We start from the raw sequence: 27,810 nt of genomic DNA on the forward strand, positions 1-27,810 counted from the left end.
GTGAAAGACAATGGAAGTAGTTTAACCTTAAAGAAGAAAAAAAAAACCCAACCACATGAGGTCTCCTAGTCTACCTCTCTACTTTAGGAAGAACCACATGTAAACTGTCGACAGTAAAATTTTTCATGTAGTATATTATAAAGGTATATACTTACAACATCTAAGGGAGTTTCACTGGCAATCTGAAATAAATTTCAAAAATAAAGCATATATTTTATACAGTATCACTAAAATAATTACCATTCAATATCAAATATTAAAAGCATTCCCTACTTACAGACAGTTCTTTTATTATTTGTTTTGGATCTATGTACTTGGGTGGTCACAAATCTAAACAATGTACTGTCTGTCCTTGCCTTCCAAGAAAATAAGAAGCTTTCCAAAAGCAGTAGTAGCAGTTTACAAAGACTATTTTTGGGTTAGATGTGACTAGTCATTTTATAGATGTTGGGAGCTCTTGGTGGATTAGCCCTTCTGTCACTTAGGAGACCTGGGTTTTAGTCTCTCCCACCTCTGACGAATGCTGGTTATATGACTCTGGGCAATTTCATAGTTTTAGAGTGGATTTGAAGTTTTCAAAATATTCCCCCTTTCATCTTTGTAAGGTAGGTAATGTTATACTATGTCTGATGTACTATATGAAATAAACATTTAAACTCTGAATTTTTGAGATTTTTTTTTTTTGCCTTTTTCAGGAGGACATTTGGGGTTAAGTAACTTGCCCAAGGTTATATAGCTAGTTTTTTTGTGTTAAGTGTCTGAGGCCTCAACCAAACTCGGGTCCTCCTGACTCCAGGGCCAGCACTTTTACTCACTGTGCCCCCTAGCTGCCCCATTTTTTTTTCTGATATGAATCATTTAAGTTTCTGAATTGTTTTAAAAAATGTTTCAGTAAGCTTTGACCTGATGAGTCTGTTTCAATATAAATGCCCATTAGCTTACTCCACATTTTGTTCCTGGGTTAGAGGTCTTCAGATACCACTGAAGTTAAGAGCCTTGTCTAGGGCCACACAACTGCTAAGTATCTGAGCAGAATTTGAACTTGGGTCTTTCTTACTCCAAGTTCAGCACCCTATAAACTATATCACATAACCTGCTTTGGTTACAAGGCAAGTAGGATGAATGGTAGGTAGCAATTCAAAACTAAATATGTGAAATCATTGTTCCTTTTGCAGTGGTGAAGTCTTAGCTGACTACTTCCCTCAATCAGAAGATGCTGCCTTCACAAATTCCCAGAAGTCCTGGGAAGACATGGAAGGCAACTGGCTAAAGGAGAAGCTAGTGAGAAAGGAATAAGAGTAAGAATAAGGGAAGAATATAATCAGAGTTCTCATTTCTCCTTCCTTCTAGAAAGCTGATATGGAATAAAAGCCAAATTTTATTAGGTCAAGTATGAATTTAAGAAATATTTAAATTTAGGAAATGTGAATTTTAAAGACTTAACTGCACTCTAATTAGCTATCTATAGTTTAAGCTAATTCAACTGAAAGAAACCTAGGGCCATTAGTCAAAGTGCTGGGAATATAAAGATGGAAAGGGCAGGCCCTATAATGGAGTAGCAGGATAGGTCTGCTAGAAAGTGATATCAATCAGGCATTTATTATAATACACTCACTATGTACCAGGCATTGTGCTAAATGCTGGGAATATGAAGGAAAAAACAAAAATAATTCCTGCCCTTGAGAAGCTTACATTCTAAAGGGGAGGGAACATGTTCACAAATAATTGAATATATGATGTAGTTTTTTTGCAGGAAGTGGCATTTTAATTTAGAGATTCAACACAAAGGAATGAGAAATGAGGGAGAAAAGAAAGCATTTTTAAATGGCTAGGAGCAGGGAGGCATGAAGATGGGCTTTGAAAGGCCCGATGAAGCAATGGAAGGAGCTACAGACATGGGGAATAATATACAAATAAATGTCCATGGACTGGTAAAGATAATACCAGATCAGAGACCAGCAAGTAATTGAGTGTGGCCAAGATGTAGAATACATACATGAAGAGAAATAAGAGTTTTTATTTTTTATCTCACAGTGATGGTGAGTCCCTAAAGTTTTTGAGAAGAGAAGTGATGTAAATAGACTGGCACATTAGGAATATTATATTCACAGCTACAGAAAAGATGGACTGGATAGGCAGGCATATCAAACAGTAATGAGGCAATTATAATAACCAAGGTAAGAAGTCAGAGCACAGAAGTAGAAGGGATGGACTTATAATTTTGTCAAGGTGAAGTTGACAGAATGCAGCTAATGATTACATGTGAAACAGAGAATGCAAAGAACCTTGGTGACTAGAAGACTGGTAATATCAAATGAGATAAAAATTGGAAAGAGGAAGTTGTAGTAGGAAGATTAATCCAACTTGGAAAAGCTAAGTATGATAGTGCAGTTGCACTAAGAAGGTAAAAATACGGTACCATAGCTAGAGAGATCAGAAATGGATAGATTTGATTGTCTTCTGCCAAATTTTGAAGCCACAGAAATGAAGATTGTCAAGGGATAAGCAAAGAGAAGGCCAAACCCTGAGTCTTGGAAGGTATCTACACTTTGGAGGTAGGCAAAGGAAAGCAGAAGAACAGTAGTCAGAGAGAAAGCCAGGAGACGCAGTGTCACAGAAGCTGAAGGAAGAGAGAATCAAGAACCAGGGTCAGATACTGTAGAAAGAACTACAAGGATGAAGTAGGAACAAAGACCTCATAATTTAGCAATCATCATGTCACTGGTGACCTGAAACTAAGAAGCCTTAGGATAGCATAAAGGACAAAAACTGGACTGTGAGGAACTGAGAGAATGGGTGACAAGAAGTAAATGTCCTGAGTATAAACTTTTCTTAGAAACTGGTTAGTGAAAGAGAGGAAAAACAGATGACAATTGGCAGAAGAAAGCAAGGTCTAGGAGACAGGGAAGAGTGCAGCATGTTTGGCATGACAAATTTGAATAATTGTTTAAACCAGTCATTTTTTCTTCTCTACTGAGACACAATCAATGTGCTAGGGGGCACAGTAGATTGAGTGTAGGCCTGGAGCCAGAAAAGCCTGGCAATCCAGCCTCAGACACTTACTAGCTGTGTCACCCTTGGCAAGTCCCTCAGATCTCTTTGCCTCAGATCCCTCCTCTGTAAAATGGGGATAATACTAACACCCACCTCCCAGGGGTGTTGTGAGGTTCCAAAGATAGCATCATAAAGCATTTAGCACCATGCCTGGCACATAGTAAGGCCATACAAATGTTAGATATTATTATTGTTATTATTACTTTTTCTAATTATTCAAATATAAAATTACATTACTCCCCATAAAAAATAGCACTCATACCAGTTCAAGACATAAACGGTGACCATAAGCAGCAGAATAATGAACTGCATTATATCCTTGTTTGTCACGGATTCCTGGATTTGCATCATTTCTTAATAAGTATTCCAGGCACCTATGGAGTGACAATAAAATTCATAATCATAATATCCTTTACTTTAACCAATAGTAAAACCGAGGACAATTCAAAAATATATATTTGCTTACATATAACTATTCTCACATAGAAAATAATAGTATCAGTCACACGGCAAATTACAAATATTTCTACATATCCGTGACCTTATGGATCTTCCTACTCACAGTGGGAGTCCCGGTCTCCGTTGCTAGAGCATCCCTTTTTCAGGGGTCCCCTTCCTCCTACTTCCATCCAACTCCTCGGGGAGGAGGACAAAGGGGGAAATCCTCTATGAGGGAAGGAAAGCTCCTTTCCTGATGATACTGTTTTATGTCCAGTTTTATCTTTGTGCTACTGTCATGCCCCAGGGAAAAGTTATTCCTAGTTAAAGCTCTGGTATTACTTACAGTATTTATCTCACTCAACTTCCCAAAATGTGAGAAACAAATGAGATAACATGGTTGAGGATTATGAATCTGGAGCTGGAAAAGATCTCAGAGGCCAGACAGACTAACCCACTTACTTCATAGATATAGAAACTGAGGCCTAGACCTGCCCAAGGTTACAGAGGTGATAAGTATCAGAGACAAGATCTGAACAGAGGGTCTCCAATTTTAAAGTCTCCTCTTTCCATGGTACCATGGAATGCTGGCAGTATTATCATTGCCTTTTCACTATTTCTCTTACAACCAACAGGCATATAAGGCACATTTTAAATTAAAACATACTGAAAAATAGAACATTTTGAGAATTTCATGATTCCCAGTCACTACTGTGAGATGATAAGAAACTGTACTGTTTATAAAAAACAAAAACAAAGAATCAAGGTTGGAAATCACTTAGCAAGAGGTAGGGTATACAGAGAAGCAGAGGAGAAACTCTGTGATGTGTACACAGGGATAATAACATTAGGGACAACAGCTGCATTCATGGGAGCCGATATGTCTACCAAGAAATAGAACTCAGTTCACTTATGCGCTGGCACTGTGCTTACTGCTGGGAACACAAAAGACAGAATGGAAACTATCTCTGTCCTTGAGGAGTTTTTACGCTTTGGGCTGAAAAGCACGTACAAAGGCAGTTGAATACCAATTACACACAAAGTAAACAGAGTGACTGCAGTGTGTTAGTTTTTTTTTTTTTTTTTGGCGGGGGGAGAGGGATGGGGACACTACTAATAACTGAGAGGACTGTGAAAGGTCTGACTACATTAAATACTGAACACAAAGTCCTGGGTGAATGTTTGGTTCAAGGGAGGGGACAGCTAAATCCCAAATTAAGACCAGTGGAGGACTGCAGTATTTCTCTCATGTTCAGCACTCCTAAGGCCTGGGGTGATTCTACTGAAGAGCTCTTTAACAAATCCCATTCCAACTTGTACGGCTTACATATGGCTTTTCACTTTCTAGTACAGGCACCAACTTAACACAGAATCATTCATTTGGAGAAGGCTTCACTGCCACTGTACACTAATATAAGGCTGAAATATATTACAAAAGAGTAGCTGCAATTAGGAATGTCTATCAGGGACAGGAAAGACTAGGAAAAAAGGTGGACCAATCATGTGGCAGGATGGGGAAGAGTGACTGGTAGACAGCCTACATGTTCTCTTAAGTACTAGACAATCTAAAGAGATCTAGAGGGAGTCTCTCCAGGATGGGATATAGTTTACATCATTAGAAGAAGTGAACATATCCATGAGATCATGGATGAACGGAAGCAGTATAAAGGTCTCTGTCCAGAAACCAGAGGTAATGCCATTAGAAGAATTGAAGTATAACATTTTCACTATAAATTAAATTGAAGAACATTCAATGGCACCTTATGTTGGGGTAGTGCTCAAACATTTTTAAAGTACTTTAACAAATATTATTTTATTTGACTTGTATGACACACTATAAAGTAAGGTAGGAATCTCCATTGTGTTTTCAAAGATAAAAAAGGGACACTCACAGAAGTAAATTTGCCATAAGTCATACAACTAAAAAGTCTAAGATCTTGGACTATAAAACCTAGGCCTTCCAAGTTTCCAATTGTTCTCTTTCCATTGTCAGTCAGTCAGCAAACACCTATCGAGTACTTACTATGCACTAGGTACTGTGCAGAGTGCTGGGAATACAGACTAAGCTTCCTTCAGAACGAACAGGAACAACAGGGGAGGAGGACTGACTTGTTAGCAAGAAACTGGAAACCAAAAGGGTGTCTGTGATTTGGAGAATGGCTTTTAAAAAATCTGACATATGAAATAATTAATGGAAAAATTACCCTGCATGTTAAATGACAGATATAAGGAACTTAGGGAAATTTGGGAAGACTTGTGGAAATTGATACAGGATGAAGAAACCAGAACCAAGAGATTAATCTGTACAATCCACATAAAAGCATAAAAGGCACTTGAACTTAGACTGAACATGATTGGTCATTTTGGCCCAAAAGAAAAATGATAAAACATACTTTCCCTCATCTCAATAGAGAGGCAGGGAATGTGTTACCTTAAACACTGTCAGATATGGTCAGTTTTACATGATTTGCTGATTTACATGGTTGCAAAGGAAGGTTATATGATGATGGTAATACTGGAAAATGAGTGTGATATAGAAAAAAACAATAAAACTTTTAAAAGTTAAGTTAAAAATAACTAAATAAAAATAATTTCATGTAAAAAAGAAATAGCAGCTGTGAGTCCTAGAATCCTAGAGCCAGAAGAAACCTTGGGGATCAGTGGATTCAATTCCTTCTTAATCAGCGACTGATACAAAACCAAACAAACCAAAAAACAAAACACAACCATCTTGAGAGGCTACCTAATTATTTCTAGTGATATTTCACTGCTCAAAATATTTTTGGAATTTCTCTATTGGAATCACCTTTAGAGGTCACAGCACATTTTAAAAAATTTGCAATGATGGCAAAATTTCCTCCTTTCAGGGGGTATTTGGTTTTGGAAAACAACTAAAAGTACAACTCAGAAACAGTAAGAATGAATAAGATAGATGATTGAAATAAGACTGTTGGAGAGTAGAAAGATAAGCAGGTATGTCTATAAAGTAATGACCTACAATGTCATTTTCTTATATGCCTTTCCAATTGGCTTGGGAAAGGAATTTTGAGAAGAGTCATACCAATATTTCAGGCAGTAGAATCATCAAAATAATCCTCTGACCATCTAAGTTCTGGCATGTTTGGGCATCTTAATGTCCTTTTCCATGGCATGCCACTGGCTAGCCCTGATTTCTCAAAGGCTCTGGGAATGAAGTTGTGAGGTTTGGAAGGTCCTATTGTGAAGGATTTTGGTACAAACAAGGTGACAGACTATAACCTAAGGACCAGCAGATTTGACTGTGAAGAGGGTAATCAAATGCTTAAGATGGCCACCAAATGGCTGATTTTTGTTTTTTTTAACATAGCAACCTGAAATATCATTTAGTAGGAAGGGAAGGGATTACAATATATCAAAGGAGTACTCCTACTGATGAAATCACAGGTCTTTTAGAATACTGAAGGGATATTGGAATATGTCTGTTTAAGTTCTTATGCTTAAGTTCTATTACTTTATTATAAACACAACACAAATTCACTGTTATATAAAACATGAAACACAAAGAACAAACATTTTATTCATGGGAATCATTTAAGTCTAATCAACTTCACTAGACATATACAATAAAACAAATAATCCTAGAGAGAGAACAAGATTATCCTATAAGCAGAATAATATTACTTCAAGGTATTGACTTAGTGCTCCATTAAGTGCTGAAGTTATTCTTAGAAAATAAACACCTATGTGAAGTGGAGCTTTTTAAAGTAGCAAAAAGTGTTCCAGTGAAAATGCTTCATATATAGTGACTTCTTTTGCAGTACACAATGTGTATAAAATAGTTTTGATTATTTTGTTTGAAAGATACTGATATAACAGTTTTTAATCACTGAACCATCACTTCTCAATTTTTTGAACTTCTTGTAATTATGACCCAGAAAAACTTGGTTTTGTACATCAGAACAAAATGACAAATTAAACCCCAAAGGGTACTTGATCTTAGATATATGTCACCATATAGTAATATACTGTTGCTGATGCTTTGAATCATTAGTTCAGCCATTACGGAAAGCAATTTTGAATATGCTCCCAAAAGTTACTAAATTATGCAAACCCATTGATCTAGCAAGACCCCAACCAGGTCTGTACCCCAAAGAGATTAAAGAAAGTACCCATCTGTGTACAAAAATATTTATAAGTTCCTTTTTGTGATGAAAAAGAACTGGAAACTAAGGGGCTACCAACTGGAGATAAAATCAGAGAGGGTAGTTACCTTACCAGAAAGACAGGAGAGATGAGAACAATAAGAGCTAAATAACACGTATCTGAAATATCCAATACACTTCCAAACAAAATGTACACTAGAGATTTTTAGGGAAGAAGGCAATTGATTTCTGCTTGGGTAGGCATAGGAGAAAAAATTTTGATAGGTGATATAAGATGGGACAAGGACATGCAGGTAAATACAGGGGGAGTCTGTAATGAAGAACTGCTATTGACTCTAAGCTAGGGAAGGAAAAGGGGAAATGTAGGGGAGGAGTGCAGATTCTGGAAGAAGCCAATGAAAAAATACACATACACACATTCTCATTCAATAAAGGTCTTAAGCCTCAGCAGCTCTCAACACAGGTGTAGCCGGTCAATTCATTAATCCCCCCTCTACCCCTTCCCCCACCCCAGGAAACATCTGATAGGGAAATACCTGTGACAATCCCTTCTGCCTCATTCCCTCAAAACAGGGATAAAATTAGTTTGCCTTTGAATGTGAGTTGCTGAACTAGCAAGATTTCATTGGTCTCTGGCCCTTCCAAATACCAACTTTATAAGAAAGATTATAATAAGAAAACTTAATGAGAAACTTTTTAAGTAAAACTTAGAAATTAGATTGTTTTAAAGGATCTTTGTTCCCATAACATTTGCCAATTGAGGGGGTATTATATAAAACTGAGGGGGAAAACCCCCAAAAGGCACAACTTCAATGAAATATAAATTCTGCACATTAGAAGCACAAACTGTGAAACTGAAAAACATGTTAAAGAAACTCGTCATAAATCTTTTTAGTGTCTTCTCCTCTCAGATCGCTTGCTTTCTTGTCCTATTACTCATACCTTGTCAAACCTCAATCCTGGATTACTCACACCAGCTGCAGAAGGGAGCAGGAAGAATTCATCCAACTAATTTGATTAGGTCCATGACAGATTTATGTTATCTAACCTCAAGTTCTCTTATTCCTCCCTAACTGAGTCTACATCCCAAGCTCCACAAATGCTGTTCCAAGCCTTAGCTCCCCCTCAAATCTTTATCCTGACTTGCTGAAGGCCTGGCTTCCTGCTTTGCTGTGAAAACAACCTATTCAGTATGAGCTGCCTCTTCTTCCCAAGGCTCCAGAATCTCTGACATGATGTCCCAATTTCTCCTCCACACACCACCCTCTGACAACAAGGTGGCCTTTCTCCTTTCTGCACATGTCACTTGATCCCATCATCTCCACTATTTGGCAGGTTACAACCTCAATCATTCCTTCTTTTGTTCTTTAATCATGAATTTCTTAGGTATATGTCACATCTGATGTGATGTCTATAAACACAAACCAATCTCCCCATCTTTAAAAATCTTTCACCAGACTCTACCAGCCCCTCAAGTAATAGTTCTCTTTTCTTTTTCAGCCAGGCTTCTAGAAAAAGTGGTCATATTTCTTACTTCCATGGCCTTTTCCTTCACTTTGGCATCTGGATTCACTCAACTGAAACTGCTCTCCTAAAATAGAGCAAACTAACTGTCAAGTCTGATGATCTTTTCTCAGTCCTCATCTTCCTTAACCTCTCCTATGGGGGTGGGGTACTTGATCCTCTATTCTCTCCTGGTTCTTCTGCTAACAATCTGGCCCCTCTTACCACCTTAACTGGGTCTTCATGAAACTCTCACCTCCTAATGGTGGGTATAGGTATACATGTGGCAAGGCCTTCCCTGGGCACTTGATGTCCCGTTCATGCCTCAAATTCAGTGTGTCTTAAATGAAACCCATTTTTCTTTCTCACCAAACCCACCATTCTGTCAAACTTTCCTACCTTATTTCTGTCAAAGGCATGACCATCTTTCTAGTCTTCCAGATTCATAACAATGGCATCCTCACTTTCACAGGTGAGCACACCTCTCCACTCACACTGCCTTTCCCTTCTGCTAAAACTCTAAAAAATCTTCCTATTCTCACTATTCAAAAGACAAAAGCAAAAAAAGGTGAGTAGCTCTCCCTTTTCTATGCTGTCAATTGCCAACATCCCATTCACCCAGGCCTGTCTTTGATTTTCCTCTTTTTCCTAATTTAGCTTTAAAAAAGAAACCTTTATTGCTTTATTTACCTTTCCTTGATGGCCCAAACAAATCCAGAGATGAAGCACTCCTGACATCCCAGTTTTGTAATCAACCTGTTTACCTGCCCTTGTGCTTCCACCTTCTATGATATTTTTAAACAGAAAATTTCAGATTTTTACACTTCATCTTCATAATGCCCTCCCCTCAATTAAGCAAAATCGAACAACTGCAACATTTAGGCAACCTTCAACACCTGTGGTTCCCTTCCTTTTAAGAGGAAGAAAGTGAGTTTCATTATTTGTCCCATAAACAGAGATCAGTTATTTAATTTATTTATGGTTTTCTTCTTGTTTTTCCATCTGTTTTAGAATTTATGTTGTTTTACTTTAAAAAGAAAAAAAAACCCTATAACCAATATGTATAGTATGGCAAAATAAATTTCCTCATTGGCTATGTAAAATATTTTTCTCACATACTGAGTCCTTCACCTGTCTATCACAAGGTAATAAGCATGTTTCATCATGTATCCTCTGGAATTGCAGTTGGATATTACTGTAATCAGAGTTCTTAGATCTCTCAAAATTGTCTTTACAGTGTTGTTGGCACTGTATAAATTGTTATCCTGGTTCTGCTCATTTCACCCTGTATCAGTTTATACAAATCTCTCCAGTTACCTCTGAAATAAACTCCTTCATCCTTTCTTATAGCACAATTGTATTCTATCACATTTATGTACCATAACTTGTTTATCAATTTCCCCAATTAATGGGCTCCCCCAATAACTAGTTTCTTTTCCAATTTTTTCCCCTTTAGCCCTCTCATTTCATTGATAAAAACATTTTTTAAGTCTTAATTGCCAAACAGTTTGATCAAGGGCAAAGCCTAATTATTGTCCCTCTGGGGTGAGCTCTGCAAATTTCTCCCATGGGTTTGGGCCTGAGTAACACACCTACTGGCTTGTCCATGGGGAGTTCCAGGACGCTGCTGTGGGACATGAACACCAACAGCCAGGTGTAAAGGTTTACTGGTTTAGATTGACAGAATGATGGACTTCCCTTTGGTATGGGATGCCTGCCTTGCTTGTTCCTTTGTAGGCTTCAGACTGAACTAGAGGCTGGAAATGAGATCCTGCTCCTTGCTAGGTACACAGCCTATGGCCTAAACCTCTTCTCACCATAAAATGCTGCCCCCACTTAGGCAAAGTTCTTCTCCTCCATCCCCCTCTATCTATGGCCTGAGATTTGGGGAGAGATAGAGCAGCCAGCTGGCACCTGCTCTCATGATGTATACAAGTTTAGGAGCCTACATGTACGATCTGGGACCTTGTCTTGCCTTGGTATACAGCCTCTCCCTGTGTTGGAATGCTGTTGGCTAGACCCCATGTCCCCACACAGACCTTGATGTCTGGCCCAGAAAAATGACTTGCTGTGTTTGTCTTTTTTTTTTTTTTGGGGGGGGAGGAGGTAGGTGGGGAGGATTTCCCCATAATTCACTCTAGTGCCTTTTCTAGATCTATTTAGCAGATTTTTTTTGTGTTTTATTGTATTTTTTTTGGAGGGTGGGGGGGAGTCAGAAAGAGGCTCACTGTCTTCTTCCTGATATCCTTCCATTTTGACTAGCAAAATTATATTTTCACTGACATTACTTTAGTCATTACGTACATTTTTCTCTTGGTTCTACTTTTTTTTGTTTGGCATTGGTTCAAAAGTGTTCTTATGTTTCTTTGAAGTCCTCAGCTTCATCTTCTTATGGTACCACAATATTTCATTAAACATATAATATACAACAATTTGTTCAGTGATTCCCCAATCAATGGGACTCTGTTAAAAGCTGACTGTTTACCTATGTATCTTGAGTCCTACTGAGACACTTCCTCTTTACAATATCAAATTAAGACTTTTTTTAGTGTCTTTAGAATTTCATTTTCAATTCAACTATGCTTCCATTCAGACCATGGAATCCTACCCTCTTCACCTTCATACTGTCTTCTAAGTTACTGTGACACGACTCTATCTTGCTTCTCAGTTTTTGTTAATGGGTCTTTATCCAAATCACTAACCTTGAATGTTGCAGAGGCTTTGCTCTGGGTCCTTTTCTCTCCTCCCTAATTCAAGTGGTGATCTAAGCAGCTCCCTAGGATTCAATTATCAACTCTATACTAATGATTCTCAAATCTACTTATTCAGCCTTAAGCTCTCACCTGCCTTCTTCACATTTGTCTATGGACATCTTGAACTGGATGTCCCACTGACACCTTAAATTCAACATTTTCAATACTGAACTCATTAACTTTCCTCCCTCCAAACCCTCTTCTCTTCCTAACTTCCCCATTACTGTTTAGGGCAAACCATTCTCCTTTCCTTATGCTGTTAAATGATCCTCATCACAGTGAAGGAATTCAACCAGACCCGAAAAAGACAGATTTCTTATATAGATTTCAGTGGGGAAAGACATAAGAATTTAATATAGAAATAACCCTAAGAAAGGAATTATTATATCTTGAAGAGGGGCGCACCTGGTCACCCAGGCTTACAATTTACATGTTGTCCTTGTAAGACTCTCTACTTTCTCTTACCTCCTACATGCAGTCAGTCAGTTGTCAAGTGCTATTGTTTCTATTTTGGCAACATCTCCTGTATATGCCCCTCCTCTCCTCTGACACCATCACCACTCTGGTGCCGACCCCCATCAGTTCATGTCTAAACCATTGCCATAGCCTTCTGGTGGCTCTCACTACCACAAATCTCTTCCTACTGCAGCCCATTTTCCACTCAGCTGTCAAAATAATTTTCCTAAAGAGAAAGCCTGATCATATCATCCCCCTGATAAGATAAACTCTAGTTCGTTTCCCTATCACCTTTTTCTAGGATCAAATTTGAAACTGTCCATTGGCATTTAAAACCCTTCATAACACACACCTCCCTCATTCCTCAGTCTTCTTACACCTTCCCCCAGGTACCATACACTCTGTGAGCTAATAACACCAATCTCTTTGCTATTCCTTGAAGAAGACACTCTATCTCCTAACATAGCATTTTCATGGGCATGGAATGATCTCTCTCCTGGCTTCTTTCAAATCCTAGATAAAATCTTACCTTTTTACCTTCCTGATCCCCCTTAATTCTAGTGCCTTCTTCCCTCATTGATGCTCTCCAATTTATCCTGTATGTAGCTCATTTGTATATAATTGTTTGCATCTTCTCTTCCCCATTAGACTGTGAACTCTTTGAGAGCATGGACTGTCTTTTGCCTTATTTTGTATTCCTAGCACAATTCTGGCACAAAGACAGTTGGTACTTGATACATATTTATTGACTGACTGGTCATTCTTTCTCTGAGTCTTTTGAAACCTGTTCTCAAAATCTAGGGTACATGCCTGACTATATCTGACTTTACCCCCTCCTTTATAATACATTCTAAGGTGAAATAGTGGCTTCCCTAACAAAGTTACTCTCATTTCATCCCCAGCAATCATTCCTCCTAGTGAGTAAAATAAGAGTTTGGCGGGGCTATGTGAAGGGGTCTGTGCAGCCAGAGTGACTTGGGTTGGAATCTGAGTTGATGGATGGCAAGCCCCAGATGCTGGGGCTGTGCAGGAAAAACCATGATTTAAGAACAAACATTTACAAAACCATTTTTCCTATTTGGACAAAGAGAAACTTAATACAAATGCTATACCTATTAAAGAAATAAAGGTCAGTTAGTTAAGAATTCATGAAGCACTTAATGCGTGCTGAGCATTGGGAATACAGAGACAGACACCATTAAAACTCTATTTGACATGCAGGCTGAGCTTTGCTACCCTCATCATCATACTTACTTGCCATCTGTATCTGAGGTGGCTGCATAGTGCAGAGGAGTACAGCCTCTCTCGTCCAGGTCATTTACACTGGCTCCTGACCCCACGAGAGCAAACAGGCACTGGTAATTACAGTTGGCTGCAGCATAGTGGAGGGGCGTTCTTCCATGTTCATTTCAATAAAGAAGAGAAATAGATACCAGTAAACAACTTCAGAAATAAAGACAGATTTTTTACTAAGTCTTGACAATTTGCAGACACACAGAAATCACTTAAGTTGATGTTATATAAATTAATCTCCCTTATGGAGAAGGTCGATGGTGGGCTAGTTGGAACACCAGAAGGACAGAATCAGGTAGCAGGAAGGAGGGAAAAGGACATTCCTGTTCTAAATGCAGAAAAGTGGAAGGAAAGAGTAAAAAAGCATGGCAAGAACCCTGAGATGTCAACCAGATTTCTTAAATAAAAATGGGTATTTACTCATTTACACTTGACAATTCAGAAGAACTACAGTTTGTTTTAATGTCAAAAAAAATTTACAGTCAATTTTTTTCTTTGCTATAATATCTGCAGAATGCTATCAGAATATCAAAATTGCATCAACATTAGGAATGAAAAGATCAAATGAAATGCAAAGGTAACAAACAGTAGGGAAACAGCTTTCAGGGAATCATTTCTTCTCAAACCTATATAAAGTTCACAGTAGAATAAGCTTCGTTTCTTTTACTACAGAGTGTTTTAAGCCAACTCCAATTACTTGCGCAATTCCAGGCTGGGTTCCCTGAACACCTTGAATACTCTTTAGTTGCCCTCCATAACCTTTCAGGAGCTATATGCTCAGGAGATAGAGACTAATTTTAATTTCGGTCACATTAAGGGATAATTAAGGAGGTAAATCTGCTACAAAAGCATTATGTAACTACACATGAATCCACAAAACGAATTTTTTCCATTAGCACTCACAATTAAGAGCTCTTTATATTGCATCTCAAAATCATTATGAGGTCATACAGATTTTTAATCTTTGCTTTCCCCTTAAAATAAAATCTGCTATACTTTACTTTTATATTTATTTCCTTAGTATAGAAACTCAATCACATTGTTTTATACAATCACAATGTTTTATACATATATCCACACATCCCTCCCTACAGAAAGTACATGCATAAATGGGACAAACACTGGTCACTACTGGTGGAATGCCCAGCTGGTTTATGGTCTTCCTTCCTTGTCTGACAACAAACAAGGGACATTAAGTTTTTGACCGTTTTTCCGACTACTGGCTTTAGAGAGTCAGAATTACTTGCTTGAGTTTCTTTTTTTTCTTTTTGAAGGGCGGAAAGCAGGGCAATTGGTGTTGAGTGACTAGCAAATGTTAAGTGTCTGAGGCTGGATTTGAACTCAGGTCCCCTTCCAGCGCTTGTGCTCTATTCACTGTGCCACCTAGCCGCCCCCATTTGCCTGAGTTTTAAAGAAAAGCATTTGTTGTGGCAACAGAGAAAGCATTTTTAATGTGTGAGTCCTGTGCGGGATTTTGGAGGAGGGCAACAGGATGGTATTGGGGATAGCTGCTCTGAGCTCTGATGAAGTGTGACCCTTCTTCTACTTAAAGCCAGCTCTACTGTACCCTTGATGGCATACCTTCTTCCAGGTCTCTTCCATGCACTCTGACTACCCCTCTCAGCCCTGTTTTTTCAATGCCTTCTCACCCACAAGCTGTTGACAAATAAGCTATCTTCCATGTCTCCAACACACCTTCCCTTGACGCTGCCCCTGCAAAAAAGACTTTTCTATCTGTCAGCTTTCTTCCTACAGGCAAAGACCTAGGATAGCCTCAGGGCCACAGGTTCCCCACCCCTGTGAATGTGTCTGCTCTCAATGCCTCTGATTTCCAAGCCTCTTACTTACTCACCCCACGCAATCTGGTTTCTAATTGCTAAATGCAATGATTTCTTCCCTCTTGAGGTTGGTCTCTCTGCAGCTTCTGACACTGTTGAGTATCTCTCCTTTTGGACAGTCTCTCATGCCTTGATTTTTCTAATTGTGCTCTCTCCTGGTTCTACCTGTCACTTGCCCCTTAGTTCTTCTCAGTCTCCTTTGCTGAATCACCAATCACGTTCCATCCCATAAGCAAGAAGGTACCCCCAGGGATATGTCCCAGGCCCTCCAACATTTTTTAATACTCTTTCTTCATGGTCTCATTAGCCACCAAAAGTACAATTATAACCAAAATGCAGGTGGTTCTTCACATTTACAGCTTCAGCCCTCATCTGTTCCCAAGCTCCACTTTCACTTCTCTACTGCTAGATGACATGGCTGTCAGACAGGTCATTTCAAAATCAACATGTCCAATGAAATTCATTCTATCCTCCCTAAAGCCTAAAACTTCCTCCAAACATCTCTAATTCTGTTGAAGGCACCTCCGTCCTTCCAAGTCACCCTGATTCCCATCCTCGGAGTCACTCATTCAATCAATCAAGTATTCATCATGCTCTTACTAGGACAGTTACTGGGTATCCAAGTATAAACAACAACAAAAAAATCCCTGCTCATGAGAAATTTACATAGAAATGGAGAATGCAACAACTATATAGATACACATATAAATATACAGAGCACAAATATATATTGAATACAAATATATTCAAAATAATTAGCTACAAAGTAATTTAGGAGGGAAGGCACTAGCAGTTGGAGGTAATCAAGGTAGCATTCATGCAGAAGGTGATGTTCAGGTTGCATCCTAAAGTAAGGAGGCGGTTAACTGAACATCTGGGGTGATGGAGAGTTAGAGGAGCTCAGGGTAATACAAACCTGGGATACTGAACAGATACAAAAAGGGCAAAGTGACTTGCCCAGGATCACACAGCTAGTAAGTGTTTGAGACCAAATGTGAACTCAGGAATTTTAGTCTTCCTGACTCCAGGCCTAGAACTATCCACTGTGCCCTGCCAGCCACTTCATGCAGGCCTTAATGTCTTCTTGACTAGACTATTGTAATAACAGCATTCCAAATGGAATGGAAAAACTTCCAGTTTTTCTCTCCCCAAATCTTTGACATGGCTGCCAAAATAATTATCCAAATTGTGTAATTCTTACCATGTCACTTCCTTGTTCAAGGTCCCTATTGCCTCTAGGAAAAAAATGACTCGACCTGGCTCTAACACATTTTTATTGACCTATGACACATACTGTATCCTAAACAAACTGAGATAAGGGCCGTCCACCCCCTGTTCAGCATCTGTCTGCACAGACTTGTGTTCCATGCTGTTGATGCTGTCACCACTTGAGAACCTTCAAGTTCTTTTTTTGGTTTGTTTTTTGCTTTTTGGAGAGGGGAAGGTGGAGCAACTGGGGTTAAGTGACTTGCCCAACGTCACACGGCTAGTTTTTGTGTGTGTTAAGTGTCTGAGGTCGAATTTGAACTCGGGTCCTCCTGACTCCAGGGCCAGTGCTCTATTCACAGCGCCGCCTAGCCGCCCCCTCAAGCTCTTACAGCCCTGGCTTCTGGTCCCCTCGCGGTGCTCTCTATTCTAAAACACTTTTCTTTAGCTCCAAGGTAGAATGCAAGCTTTCCTTGAGAGAAGGGCTGCACTGCTTTTATCTCTCAATATTCCAGACCTAGCACAGTGAGCCCTGGATCCAGCTGATGCTGCTGTGTGTTCCGCTGAATCAGCCATACATGAGAGTAAGCGGTTAGGGTGTGCTCTTGTTAGGACCCTCAATGACTCACTGACACATCACCTAGATAAGCAAGGCTCACTCCCTCAGAACTACTAGCATTAGAGGTGGTCTTTTCTGGTTTCCATGTTAAAGGCATATTAAGTCATAGACAGTTTTTTAAAAATAAAATAAGAAGAAAAGCAAATAAATAAGCCACAAAATTAAAGTAAATAAAATATCCTACCTCCCAAATTTGTCCTTTTTGTTGAAGTCTGAGCCAGTATTAAGTAAAAGATTTAGGCACTCCAAATTCCTAGTAATGTCAAAATAGGTTTAATTAAATGTCTTGTAAAAGTTTTTTAAGATAACTCAACAATAACAGGTTACTATTATCAATTATTTTCAAGTTGAATTTAATTAGATGACAATGCTCTTTGTAAATATGAAACATTATTATGTTTTGCCAGTTTTAAAAGGGCATCTTTTATAACACAACATGTAATAGAACATGTTAACGGAACTTAAAAGATAAAACCTGTGCTATCTAAACTTTTAAAGTCACATGTTACAAAATGAGTCATAATGTAGCTGTAATGAGTGACTTTTAATAAAAATAAGAAATCTAAATATCATATGCTGCACTTCAAAATATTTTCCCCTTATTTGACATGCCTCACACATAAAAATCACACTGTAGTTGCAGAATTTACAATGACTTTTAAAGTATTAAATGCTTAAATACTTAAAGTATCAAATAAAATACTAAACTGGGTGTTTTTATAATTCATGTCAATTAGAAATTAATATGAAATATACGAGTTTGGGATTAAGGTTCTTGCAAAACTACTTTTTGACAAATTACTGAAATAATTTGATAGGTCTTGTCTTTTAAGTCAACCTATCAGCCCTTGAATAATAGCAGTAGCAATGTTTCCCTCAATGCAAGCAGAAGGAACACATGTACAGCGTGTTTTAGGGGACTAATACAACCCAAAGGGCCTGCTGTGCCCAGAAAACAGGGGAAACTCCTATGTAGGTAAGGAATGACTGGAGAAGGCAGGTTGAGCAAGATCCTTGAGTGCCAGGCTAGAGAATCAGGACCCAATGCAGTCATGGGAGTTGGTGAGGGTCTAACATACTTAGAGCTATACTTCAAGAAGACTAAACTAGTTGCAGTGTATGGAGGGTGGATTGGAGAAGAAAAGTTTTGACTTAGGAATTATTATAATGACAGAAAGATAGGAAGTATGCCAGGGAGGAAAAAACCAAAACGACTTAGTGACTGACTAGAGGAATGAAAAAAGGGGAAAAATAGTGGTGCCTCTCAATGAAACAGGAAAATGAGGAGTCACTGGTTTGGTAAGGAAGATGTTCAGTTTGGGAAGTGGCAGGATATATTAAAGGGTCAAATCAATAGTAGAGAGAATAAGTTTGGAATTTAAAGTGAAAAATGATAGCATATGAATTTATGAATACGTCATACATTTATACAACTACATAGATTACATGTAATCGTCCATTCAGAACAAGAAATGGTATTCATTTTGATGGAACAGACTTTATTACTGTCTTCTTTCTCCTTAAAGAGAAATAAACCTGATGGCAATCCATGAGAGTACAAAGGAAACCAGGAGAACCTTGCTAAAAGTTACAGAGCCACTGTCAGGAATCTGCAGTGATCATGGCGCCTCTGACGCAGCTGGTTTCTCCAGTCTGTGATCTATCCTCCACAGAACTACCAAATCCATGCAGCTCCGGCACAGGTCTAACCACAGCACAACCCTGCAGGCTCCAGTTGCTCCTCACTGCTTCTAGGGGAAAATATAAATTCACAATCTGCCTCCAGCCTAGCTTCTCAATCGGCTGTACTTGTCCTCCATCTCCTCGCCTCTACTTCTCTCTTAAAGCTGGGCTCCAGGGGTACCTGCCACAGGAGGCTTATACTGCTCCTTCTCTGTTCTCCAATTCATGAGCTTCTTTAGGAAGGAACAGTCATTTCTGTCTCTGCATACCTAGGCCCTAACAGGGTGCCTGAAACATGGGAGTCACTTAAATGCCCAGGAATGAATGTACAATGAAATGGACAGTCATAAAGAAGCTGCTCAATTTTCTTTTGGTGTCCGTTTTCTATAAGGAGAATAATTTTTGAACAGGAAAAGAGAGAATGCCAATGGCTAATGGCAAGCTGAAGATCCCCCTTGCCCCCCAATAAAGATTCTAAGAGGAAACAAAAAGGCCCTTCATAAGCACATGCTACCAGGTACCTGGAGTTATAGTCCAGGGAAGGGAAAAGACCAGCCACATTTGACCAGAGGACCAGTGGCTGTCCCCTGATGAGCTTGGCAGGCCCCAAGTGCAGCTCTGTGTTCACTTAAGGAATCCATACTAGAGGAAGACTATGGATAAGCTGCAGTGTCCAGAGGACAGTGAGCTGGATATCAAAAGGTCCTGAGTTCAGGTTACAATAAGATGAGTTAAAGGAATTACAGGTTGTGCAGCCTAAGGAAGGAAGACTTGCCAACTGTCTTCAACTATCAGAAGAACTGTCAAGAGGAAGTCACTCTGTTCTGCTGGACTCCAGAGGACAGAAACTATGATGAGGTAAATTGAAAGGTGACCATAAGAAAAAACCTTTTCAGGAGAGTGATCCAGAAGTAGAATTGGCTTGTAAGAGGGAGCTAGTCTCCAAGCACAAGCCAACAGGTGGCCTTTCTCCATACTAACAGGGATGCATCTTGTTCTGCTGCAGTGTGGAGCCTCAGGGGTTTCTTCTCCCCCAGATTCCGTGAGCCATAAATGTCAGGGTCCACAGGCATATTTCTACTTTTTCTATGTAATATCTGAAAAATGGAAACTAAAAATCGTCTAGAATCATAATGCTTCCAGTTCCCAAGCAATGTACCTCAAAAGGTTTTATGTATTTTCCTGGGTCCTTGTTTTCTCTAGCTCCTGCTTCATAGATCATACATACACTTGGAGCTGGAAGAAATCACCCAGGTCGTGCTTCATTTTTATATGTGAAGAAACTGAGGACAACAGCTTGTTAAATCCATTTCTTGCTGCCTCTTCATCCAGGGCTCTTTCCTTTCCACCTTGCTATGCTGCTATCTACTTTAGCTGTCACAGTACAGTGCAACGATTTAATATCTTAACCTTTCTTTGTCTGAATCTTCTACCTCTCCTCTGAAAAAGGGAATAGCACCAGAGACAGTAAGTCCAAGCACATTCTCCCTCACTGACCTTCTCTTTCTATATAATTCCAGTAACTTCTCGTCTCCTATATGTCATGTTTACATAAATACATTGATAAAATCAATGGGAGAGAAAATTGCAGTGATCAGATTTTTTTTTTTTCAACATATAAAAATTGTGAAACATACCCTCCAGCTGCAGCAGCATGAAGACAAGTCCTGCCAAAATCATCTGGAGTATCTATGTCAAATCCTAAAAAAAAAAATTGAATCTTTAGTGATATAAACTATAAACCAAAGTTCTGCTAAAATAGTCCAGGAAATTTTCATGCAAAAGTGATACAAAACTTCTTAGTGATGTATAACATTAGAAAGAACGTCATATTTTGTGGTGATTTGTTGCTACTGTTATTTGAGGTTTCATACAAGTCCTAGAAAATTTTTAATTTTTTAAAATTAAAAAAAAAATTTTTTAATTAAAAAAAAATTTATAATTTCTTTTTCTTGATGCTTTACCTCTGCTTCCCAACAGGAAGATGCAAAACATAAACAACACTCTCACTCATGCTTTTTAATTTAATTGTTGTTATTAGTAAACAGTAATAATTTAGTCAACATAAGAGAGGAATTAAGCTACTTCCAACATCTGAGAGATATCAATAGAGCAAGGTTCCAAAGTAAGAAAAAAATACCTAATTTTTAAAAAACATTTTTAACATAAGACTTCCTTATGTTATTTTTAGCTTTGATTAATCAGTATTTTGGACCACAACTTTTTATGGTATTCCTACCTGAGTCCAAGACTTATCATACTATTTTAAGGGTAAATATAGGTCCTTTGGCTGACCTAGTTCAGGAATATCTACTGATTTCTTGTTCTAATTAACAGCATAAACTCTCCTCTGAAAATGGGAGTCTGTTCTGTTCTATTCTATCTACATTCTTTTGTTTGATGAATTCTCATGTACCAGGTAGAACAAGAGATCTTGACCTTTTTGTGTCAAAAGACACTTAGGCAGTCTGGTGGACCCAGTGGGATCCTTCTCAGAATGCTGTTTATTGTCCCCATTCATAACTGAAGGAAATGTTAAATTTCAGTCAGTAGTTACTGAGACAGAGTTGCTCAGTTTCTCTGATAAGGGTCTCATTTTTCAAATATACAGAGAATTGATTAAAATTTATAATACAAGTCATTCCCCAACTGATAAATAAATGGTCAAAGGAAGCTATCTATAGGTATATAAAGAAGTGCTCTAGATCACTACTGATCAGAGAAATGCACATTACTGCCTCATACCTATGGGACTGGCTAATATGACATAAAAAGAAAATTAATAAATGTTAGTGGGGATGTGGAAAAATTGGGACACTAATGCATGGCTGGTAGAGTCGTGAACTGATTCAACTATTCTAGAGAACAATTTGGAACTATATCCAAAGGGCTATAAAAGTGTGCATACCCTTTGCCTCAACAATATCAATTACTAGGCGTAGTAAAGATATCCAAAAAAAGGGAATAGGACCTATTTGTACAAAAATATTTGTAGCAGCTTTTTGTGGTGGCAAAGAATTGGAAATTGATGGGAATCCCAACCACTGGAAAATGACTGAAAAAGTTGTAGTATATTATTGTGATGGAATACTATTATACTATAATATAGTATTTCATACTGTGTTAAAAGAAATGATGAGCAGGCAGATTTCAGAAAAACTTGGAAAGACTTATATGAACTGATGCAAAGTGAAGTGAGCAGAGCCAGGAGAACATTGTACACAGTAATAGCAATACTGTACACTGATCAACTATGAATTACTTAGCTATTCTTAGCAATACAATGATCCAAGTCAATTCCTAAGGACTCATGATGAAAAATGCTATCCACCTCCAGAGAAAGAACTGAAGGAATCTGAATGCATATCAAAGCATACTCTTTTTCATGTTTTTTCCCTTCTTTGTATCTGTCTCTTCTATGACAACATGATTAACACGGTAATAAGTTTTGCATGACTGAACATGTATACCTATATCAAATTGCTAATTGTCTCAATGATGGGGAAGAAGACAGAAAATTTGGAACTCAAAACATTTTTAAAATGAATCTTAAAAATTGCCTTGATGTAGCTAGGGAAAAATATTTTTAAAACAGTAGTTGTTCTTATAGTTTGCACTTGTATATCAATATAAGTTGTTCATTAGAAATGTAGAAAGAACCAATAATTATCTCTTTCCACAGAAGTTAGTGAAAACAAAGATGGAGTTCTTTTTTTTTCTCCTCCATCTAAGTTTTGTAGACCCTCTGAAACCTATCCTTGGTGTATATAGATCCCAGGGTAAGAACACTTGATTGTAGATGTAAATCTTAACTTACTCCCAACAAGACACAAAATAGTTTATGATAATGAGAATTTCATCATATACTCAAAGATACAACAAATGTAACAATGGGGAAAAGGATTCAGGATATAAATGGTTCAAATTAATTTCTCCTTCTTAGTTGTATTTTCTTTTCAAAGACAACTAATTGGGTTCAATAAATGTAGCACCCAGATATATTGACATTTTTCTGTTAGCTCACATAGACTTCTGGTTAATTATATTCTTTCAGTCTTTAAAAACATCTATTTTTAAGATCAAAACTTCAAAATTATGGTGGGAAAGAACTTTAACCACAAACAGCATAAATAGCTATCCTATTTAAATTAGAAAGTATGGCTTTTTTTACATATTCTAGATGTTATACAAAACATACCAAAATTCATGATTTGCTTACCTGAAGAGAGAAGTTTCCTACAGCAATCTGAAAAACCACTTAATGCTGCCAAATGGAGAGGGAACATTCCATGTATGCCCCGCCTAAAGCAGATATTATGGTATACTGAGTATAGTACAAATAAAATATATGCATTTTGTTTTCTAAACTGGGGGAGTAGGATAAAAACTTTAGTACTTAAAAATAGACACCACTCTAGGACTCAAGAAAACTGTTTTTCACGTGTATTTCAATTTTGTTCAACTAAAAGAAGTTTTGAAAGGAATAACTTATAATCTTTATTGACGTATATTCTCTTACAGAGTAAAAATAATGAAAAGGTATTATTATAATCACAAAGTTAGTAACTACAAAATCACAGTTCATGTTTGGGAAAATAAAACAAGAAACAAGATTTTTTAAAATAAAAAAACCCACATGATTTTATTATCTTATATTATCAAATTAACTGACAATAAACTACTTTAAATCATTGTGTCCACACTCAAGTAGAGGGAATTCAGGAAGACTGATAATCAGGCAACTATTTCTTCACCCAAGTCCCACAACTACCTTTCCCTGAAATAATCAAATAATGTTGCAATGATTTATTTCATTTCATTCTGTATTGTGTAATCAGAGTCACTAAACAACTTGAAAATGACTTACTTTGCTGTGTCAGCACCACTTGTAATGAGAGTGTTGATAAGTAGCTCATGGCCATATCGAGCTGCTATGTGCAATGGAGTATTTCCATTCTTATCTTTACAGTCTATTTCTGCTCCTACAATAAAACACATCTAGTCAGGTATATATGGATGTACACACCAGGTTATATTAGACAGACAGGAATAATTTGTTTTTTTCTCAATTCCTTCTAATTCACAATTTATACTTATATTCAAATATAAATGAAGAAATTCTTTCCCCCAAGTATAACCAGATTCACACTTATATTAAAATTATTTCAGTAAAGATGCTATTTAAAAGGCTTAATTCTCTGCAAACAGATAAAGACCAAGCCAATTTAACTCAAAACACTTATTAGGTGCTATGTTCTATGGTCTATGCTATGACTATCACTTTCTTAAAATAATCCACAATAACATTTTAAATTAATATATTGCAACTAGCAAATGCAAAACAAACAGCCACCACCATCCACAACAATAAAACAATTTCTAAGTATTGACAAAGAAGTAGATCTATTTCCCACTAACACAAAGAAATCAACTTGAAAAAGAAATTGCCAATTTTTAAGATAACCTTTTCTATATTCTGGTAAGAAAAACACAGGAGAAAATTAAAAAACTGATGAAAACAACAAAAGACAGCATTCTTTTTTTTTTTTTTTTTAAGCAACTGGGGTTAAGTAACTTGCTCAAGGTTACACGGCCAGTTATTTCTGGGTGTGGTGCTAAGTATCTGAGCCCGGATTTGATTTTATCATTCCAACTCTGGTGCTGGTGCTCTTACTCACTGTGCTACCTGGCTGAAAAGATACATTCTTAATGTCTAATGGGATTTGAAACAAAACTTGGGGATACATGTTCTGTTATGGTAACTGCTAATAACATGCAAATGTCTTTTTTTGTTTTTTCTAAAGATAAGTTTGAAACCACATCTGAAAAAAGAAACAAAAATACTTTTTACCACTCTGGATAATGGTTTGTGATCTTGAGAATCTGCCATGGATTGCTGTCATGTGCAAGGGTGTCTTCCCATCTTTGCTCTAAAGAAATATAATTAAAAAGAACACTCTACTAGTTGTATTGTTATGTAACATACATAAATATATGAACAGTGGCCAGAACTGAGGCTGGATTTTTTTGTGCATAATTATTGTGTGGCTTTGAAATATTAAGATACTCAAAAGTAAGCTATCAGGAAGAAAGAAAAAAGACCACCCACCTTTAAAGAATCAGGCCTCAATTTGGGTCATTGTTAAGAAGACAGTGAAATAAGCATGGACACGAATTTCCAAGATTGACTCTTTCCAGTGTGGAACAAGGTTTACCAACATCAGTTCCTTGACTAGACAGGAATCATAAAGACTAAGTTGCTAGAACAAGTGAGAGCATCAGATGTGTATACCTTTTTCCTAGTTGAAGACTCAAATATCAGAAACTGATGTTGGAGTTCCAATGGGATGAAGCATTGCTATATAAAATACTCCTATGTGTTGGATTTAAAATGAGATCAAAATGCTCTCACAAAAGCTATATTCAAGAACATAACGTACAGATTTTACTATAACACCTTTTCAGACGTGCTTAAACGCTGAGATCCTGTTTTAAGCACAAAATTCCTTGCTGAGACAATTAAGCAAAATGTTAAAGAAATAAAGTAGTTTTTATACATAATACTAGGTTTAAGAAATTTTAAAAGCGAAAGCAATTAAGTCCCTGAAGGGCAATGAAAGACCTTGTTGTCTTTAAACTACCATATTTAAAAGGAAATTATTACACAGGGAGCTGAGGGAAAACATTCAATTATCTGGTCCACTATGCCTATCATTCAATTGTTACTAGACAGTAAATACCTTGGAGATAAAGGGTTGGGGGTTAAGAGAACTATACCTTTTTTTTTTCATTTTTTTTTTTAATCTCCAGACACCAAGAAAGTGACTAGTAAAAAGGAGTCACTTAACATGTTTGCTAAATTGAAGCACAAACTTGTTATTTATGAAACATACATTTCTGCAATGTGGTTACCAGTTATGAAAGTTAAAATTTCAAATGCAAAGGTAATATTAATTGCAATTTTGTCATCAATACAAAATTATATCAATTTTACTATCTGAACAAAATTTAATGTTGGCTAAACAAAATCTAAATGAAAGAAAGAAAGGTACTCAACTTTGGAAAATGGGGGGGATTCACAACACTGTAAATAATGTCTTATATCCTATTTCTCTAAGTAATAGTTTTCAAATTGTATTAGTTTGTCATAGCCTAAGCTTTAAGAACTATAATTGTGAACTGTTTCCAATTATTTTTATTAAACTAAATGCTGGCTATCATTAAAGGATCTATGATTTCCTCCATGTGGTGAGGGTCTTTCTATTGTTGTAGCGGACAAGCTTTTTTACCTGGAGGATGAACTACCCCAATTCATTACACTGTTCACTAAGGGGCAAAGAAAATCTCCCAAATGAGCTTATATTGGTTAGAGAGGACAGCTCCATGATGGGCTATGCACTCAAAGCCTAGAAGCAGTTGCTGGGCTCTATCAGCTAAGTTCTTTAAGAACCCAGTCATCACCAACTTTTATGCTAGGTAAAGCAGGCTTTAGTGAAGGCTATTTATTGTAAGGTTTTTTTAAAGTGCAGAGAGATGAAATGTAAATAAAAAGTAGGTGCCACTCCAGCTATGCAGTAACCAAAAATAATTTTTAGAGACTGTCTCCAGGTAGGGAGAGAAGGCAGTTCAGAATGGGCCACAAAAAAGGATCTGTGCCCACAAGGACGTGGCAACTCGGTGGTCCAGGCTGTTATTCCTGATATCCAGGATACTGGACTTCTATTTCATCTGGATTTTAAGGTACTTCAGACTAAGAATAATCACCAGATGGCTTTTCATGACTATAACTAGATGGATCAACAGAAGCAAGCCATCTGCTGCTCTAGAGTGACAGAAACAAAAGGCTTCTCTCATTTTCTGGGCAACTGCAACTAATCTCCAGGATGGGGACAAAGACTAGATCTGTGGTTTTACTGATGATGGAGACACTCCCTCTACTCCCTCTGCCAACTCAAGTCAGCATCTGAGAAGTTAAGTGACTTGCCCAGGGTCCCACGATAACACTGTGTCACATGTAGAGCACGAACCTCAGTTTTCTCGGTACTACGCACAGCACCACAATCCCTGCTGCAAAGTGGCTGGTGGGGCAGGGGACAAAAGGGCTGGCCTGGAGGCAGAAGACTTGAGTGCAAACCCAGCCATGGATACTTACCAGCTGAGTGACCCTGCCTCAGTTTCCTCAGCTACAAAATGGGGATAATCAAAGTACACATACCTCACAGGACCACTCTGGGCATCAAATGAGATCATGTTTGTCCAGCTCTTAGCATAGTGCCCAGCACACAGCAGGTGCTTATCAAATGCATGCTCCTTTTCCCCTTTGCTCTCATTCTCAATGAGATCCTCAAAATTATTTCATGTTGCCTTCCCTTCTTCAAGGGGATCCAAAACACCAAGAGTAAGGAACAGTGACTTTGTACACTGGCAAATATTTGTTACCACTATTTAATCAAAGTGCTTCCTATTTCTTAGGTTTTGATTTATTTATTAATTCTCTAAGTATTTAGACTTTCATTTTGTGGTTATTTCTACAGGCCAAAAGACCATGGACTGGCATGAGAATGCATGAGAAATAAATCCTGGAGTAATCAGTGAAAATATATCTGAGTAACTCAAAGCTAATTACACTCCACTTAGTGGACAGGATGCTTGAAGTTTTGGTAGCGTGATTCCCCAGAGAAAAACAGAGAAAAATGACCCCTCAGTGATACTCTAGATTTTCTCAAATTACTAAAATTAAATTACTTACTTACAAAATGATTGTGCCATCACAGAAAACGGAAGTTATTCTTTATACACATTTACAACTCTGATGTAAATATTTA

General features: G+C 37.7%; 1 protein-coding gene across 3 annotated transcripts in view; it reads right to left on the reverse strand.

Moving 5' to 3' along the window:
- The window catches only part of ANKRD28 (ankyrin repeat domain 28), a 195,667-nt gene that overhangs the window by 27,265 nt on the left and 140,592 nt on the right, over positions 1-27,810 (reverse strand). For all 3 annotated transcript variants that reach the window (XM_069088417.1, XM_069088416.1, XM_069088418.1), the window contains 8 exons: positions 24,837-24,915; positions 23,853-23,967; positions 23,205-23,287; positions 20,623-20,686; positions 17,487-17,555; positions 13,601-13,741; positions 3,317-3,428; positions 156-182 (listed from right to left, as the gene is read on the reverse strand). In XM_069088417.1, coding sequence (XP_068944518.1) covers positions 156-182; positions 3,317-3,428; positions 13,601-13,741; positions 17,487-17,555; positions 20,623-20,686; positions 23,205-23,287; positions 23,853-23,967; positions 24,837-24,915 — 690 coding nt within the window. The remainder of the gene's footprint in view (positions 1-155; positions 183-3,316; positions 3,429-13,600; positions 13,742-17,486; positions 17,556-20,622; positions 20,687-23,204; positions 23,288-23,852; positions 23,968-24,836; positions 24,916-27,810) is intronic.

This window comes from Petaurus breviceps, unplaced genomic scaffold, assembly GCF_028583685.1.
Source record: "Petaurus breviceps papuanus isolate PSGF00001 unplaced genomic scaffold, PetGlider_PUasm1.0 185, whole genome shotgun sequence".
Classification (NCBI taxonomy): domain Eukaryota; kingdom Metazoa; phylum Chordata; class Mammalia; order Diprotodontia; family Petauridae; genus Petaurus; species Petaurus breviceps.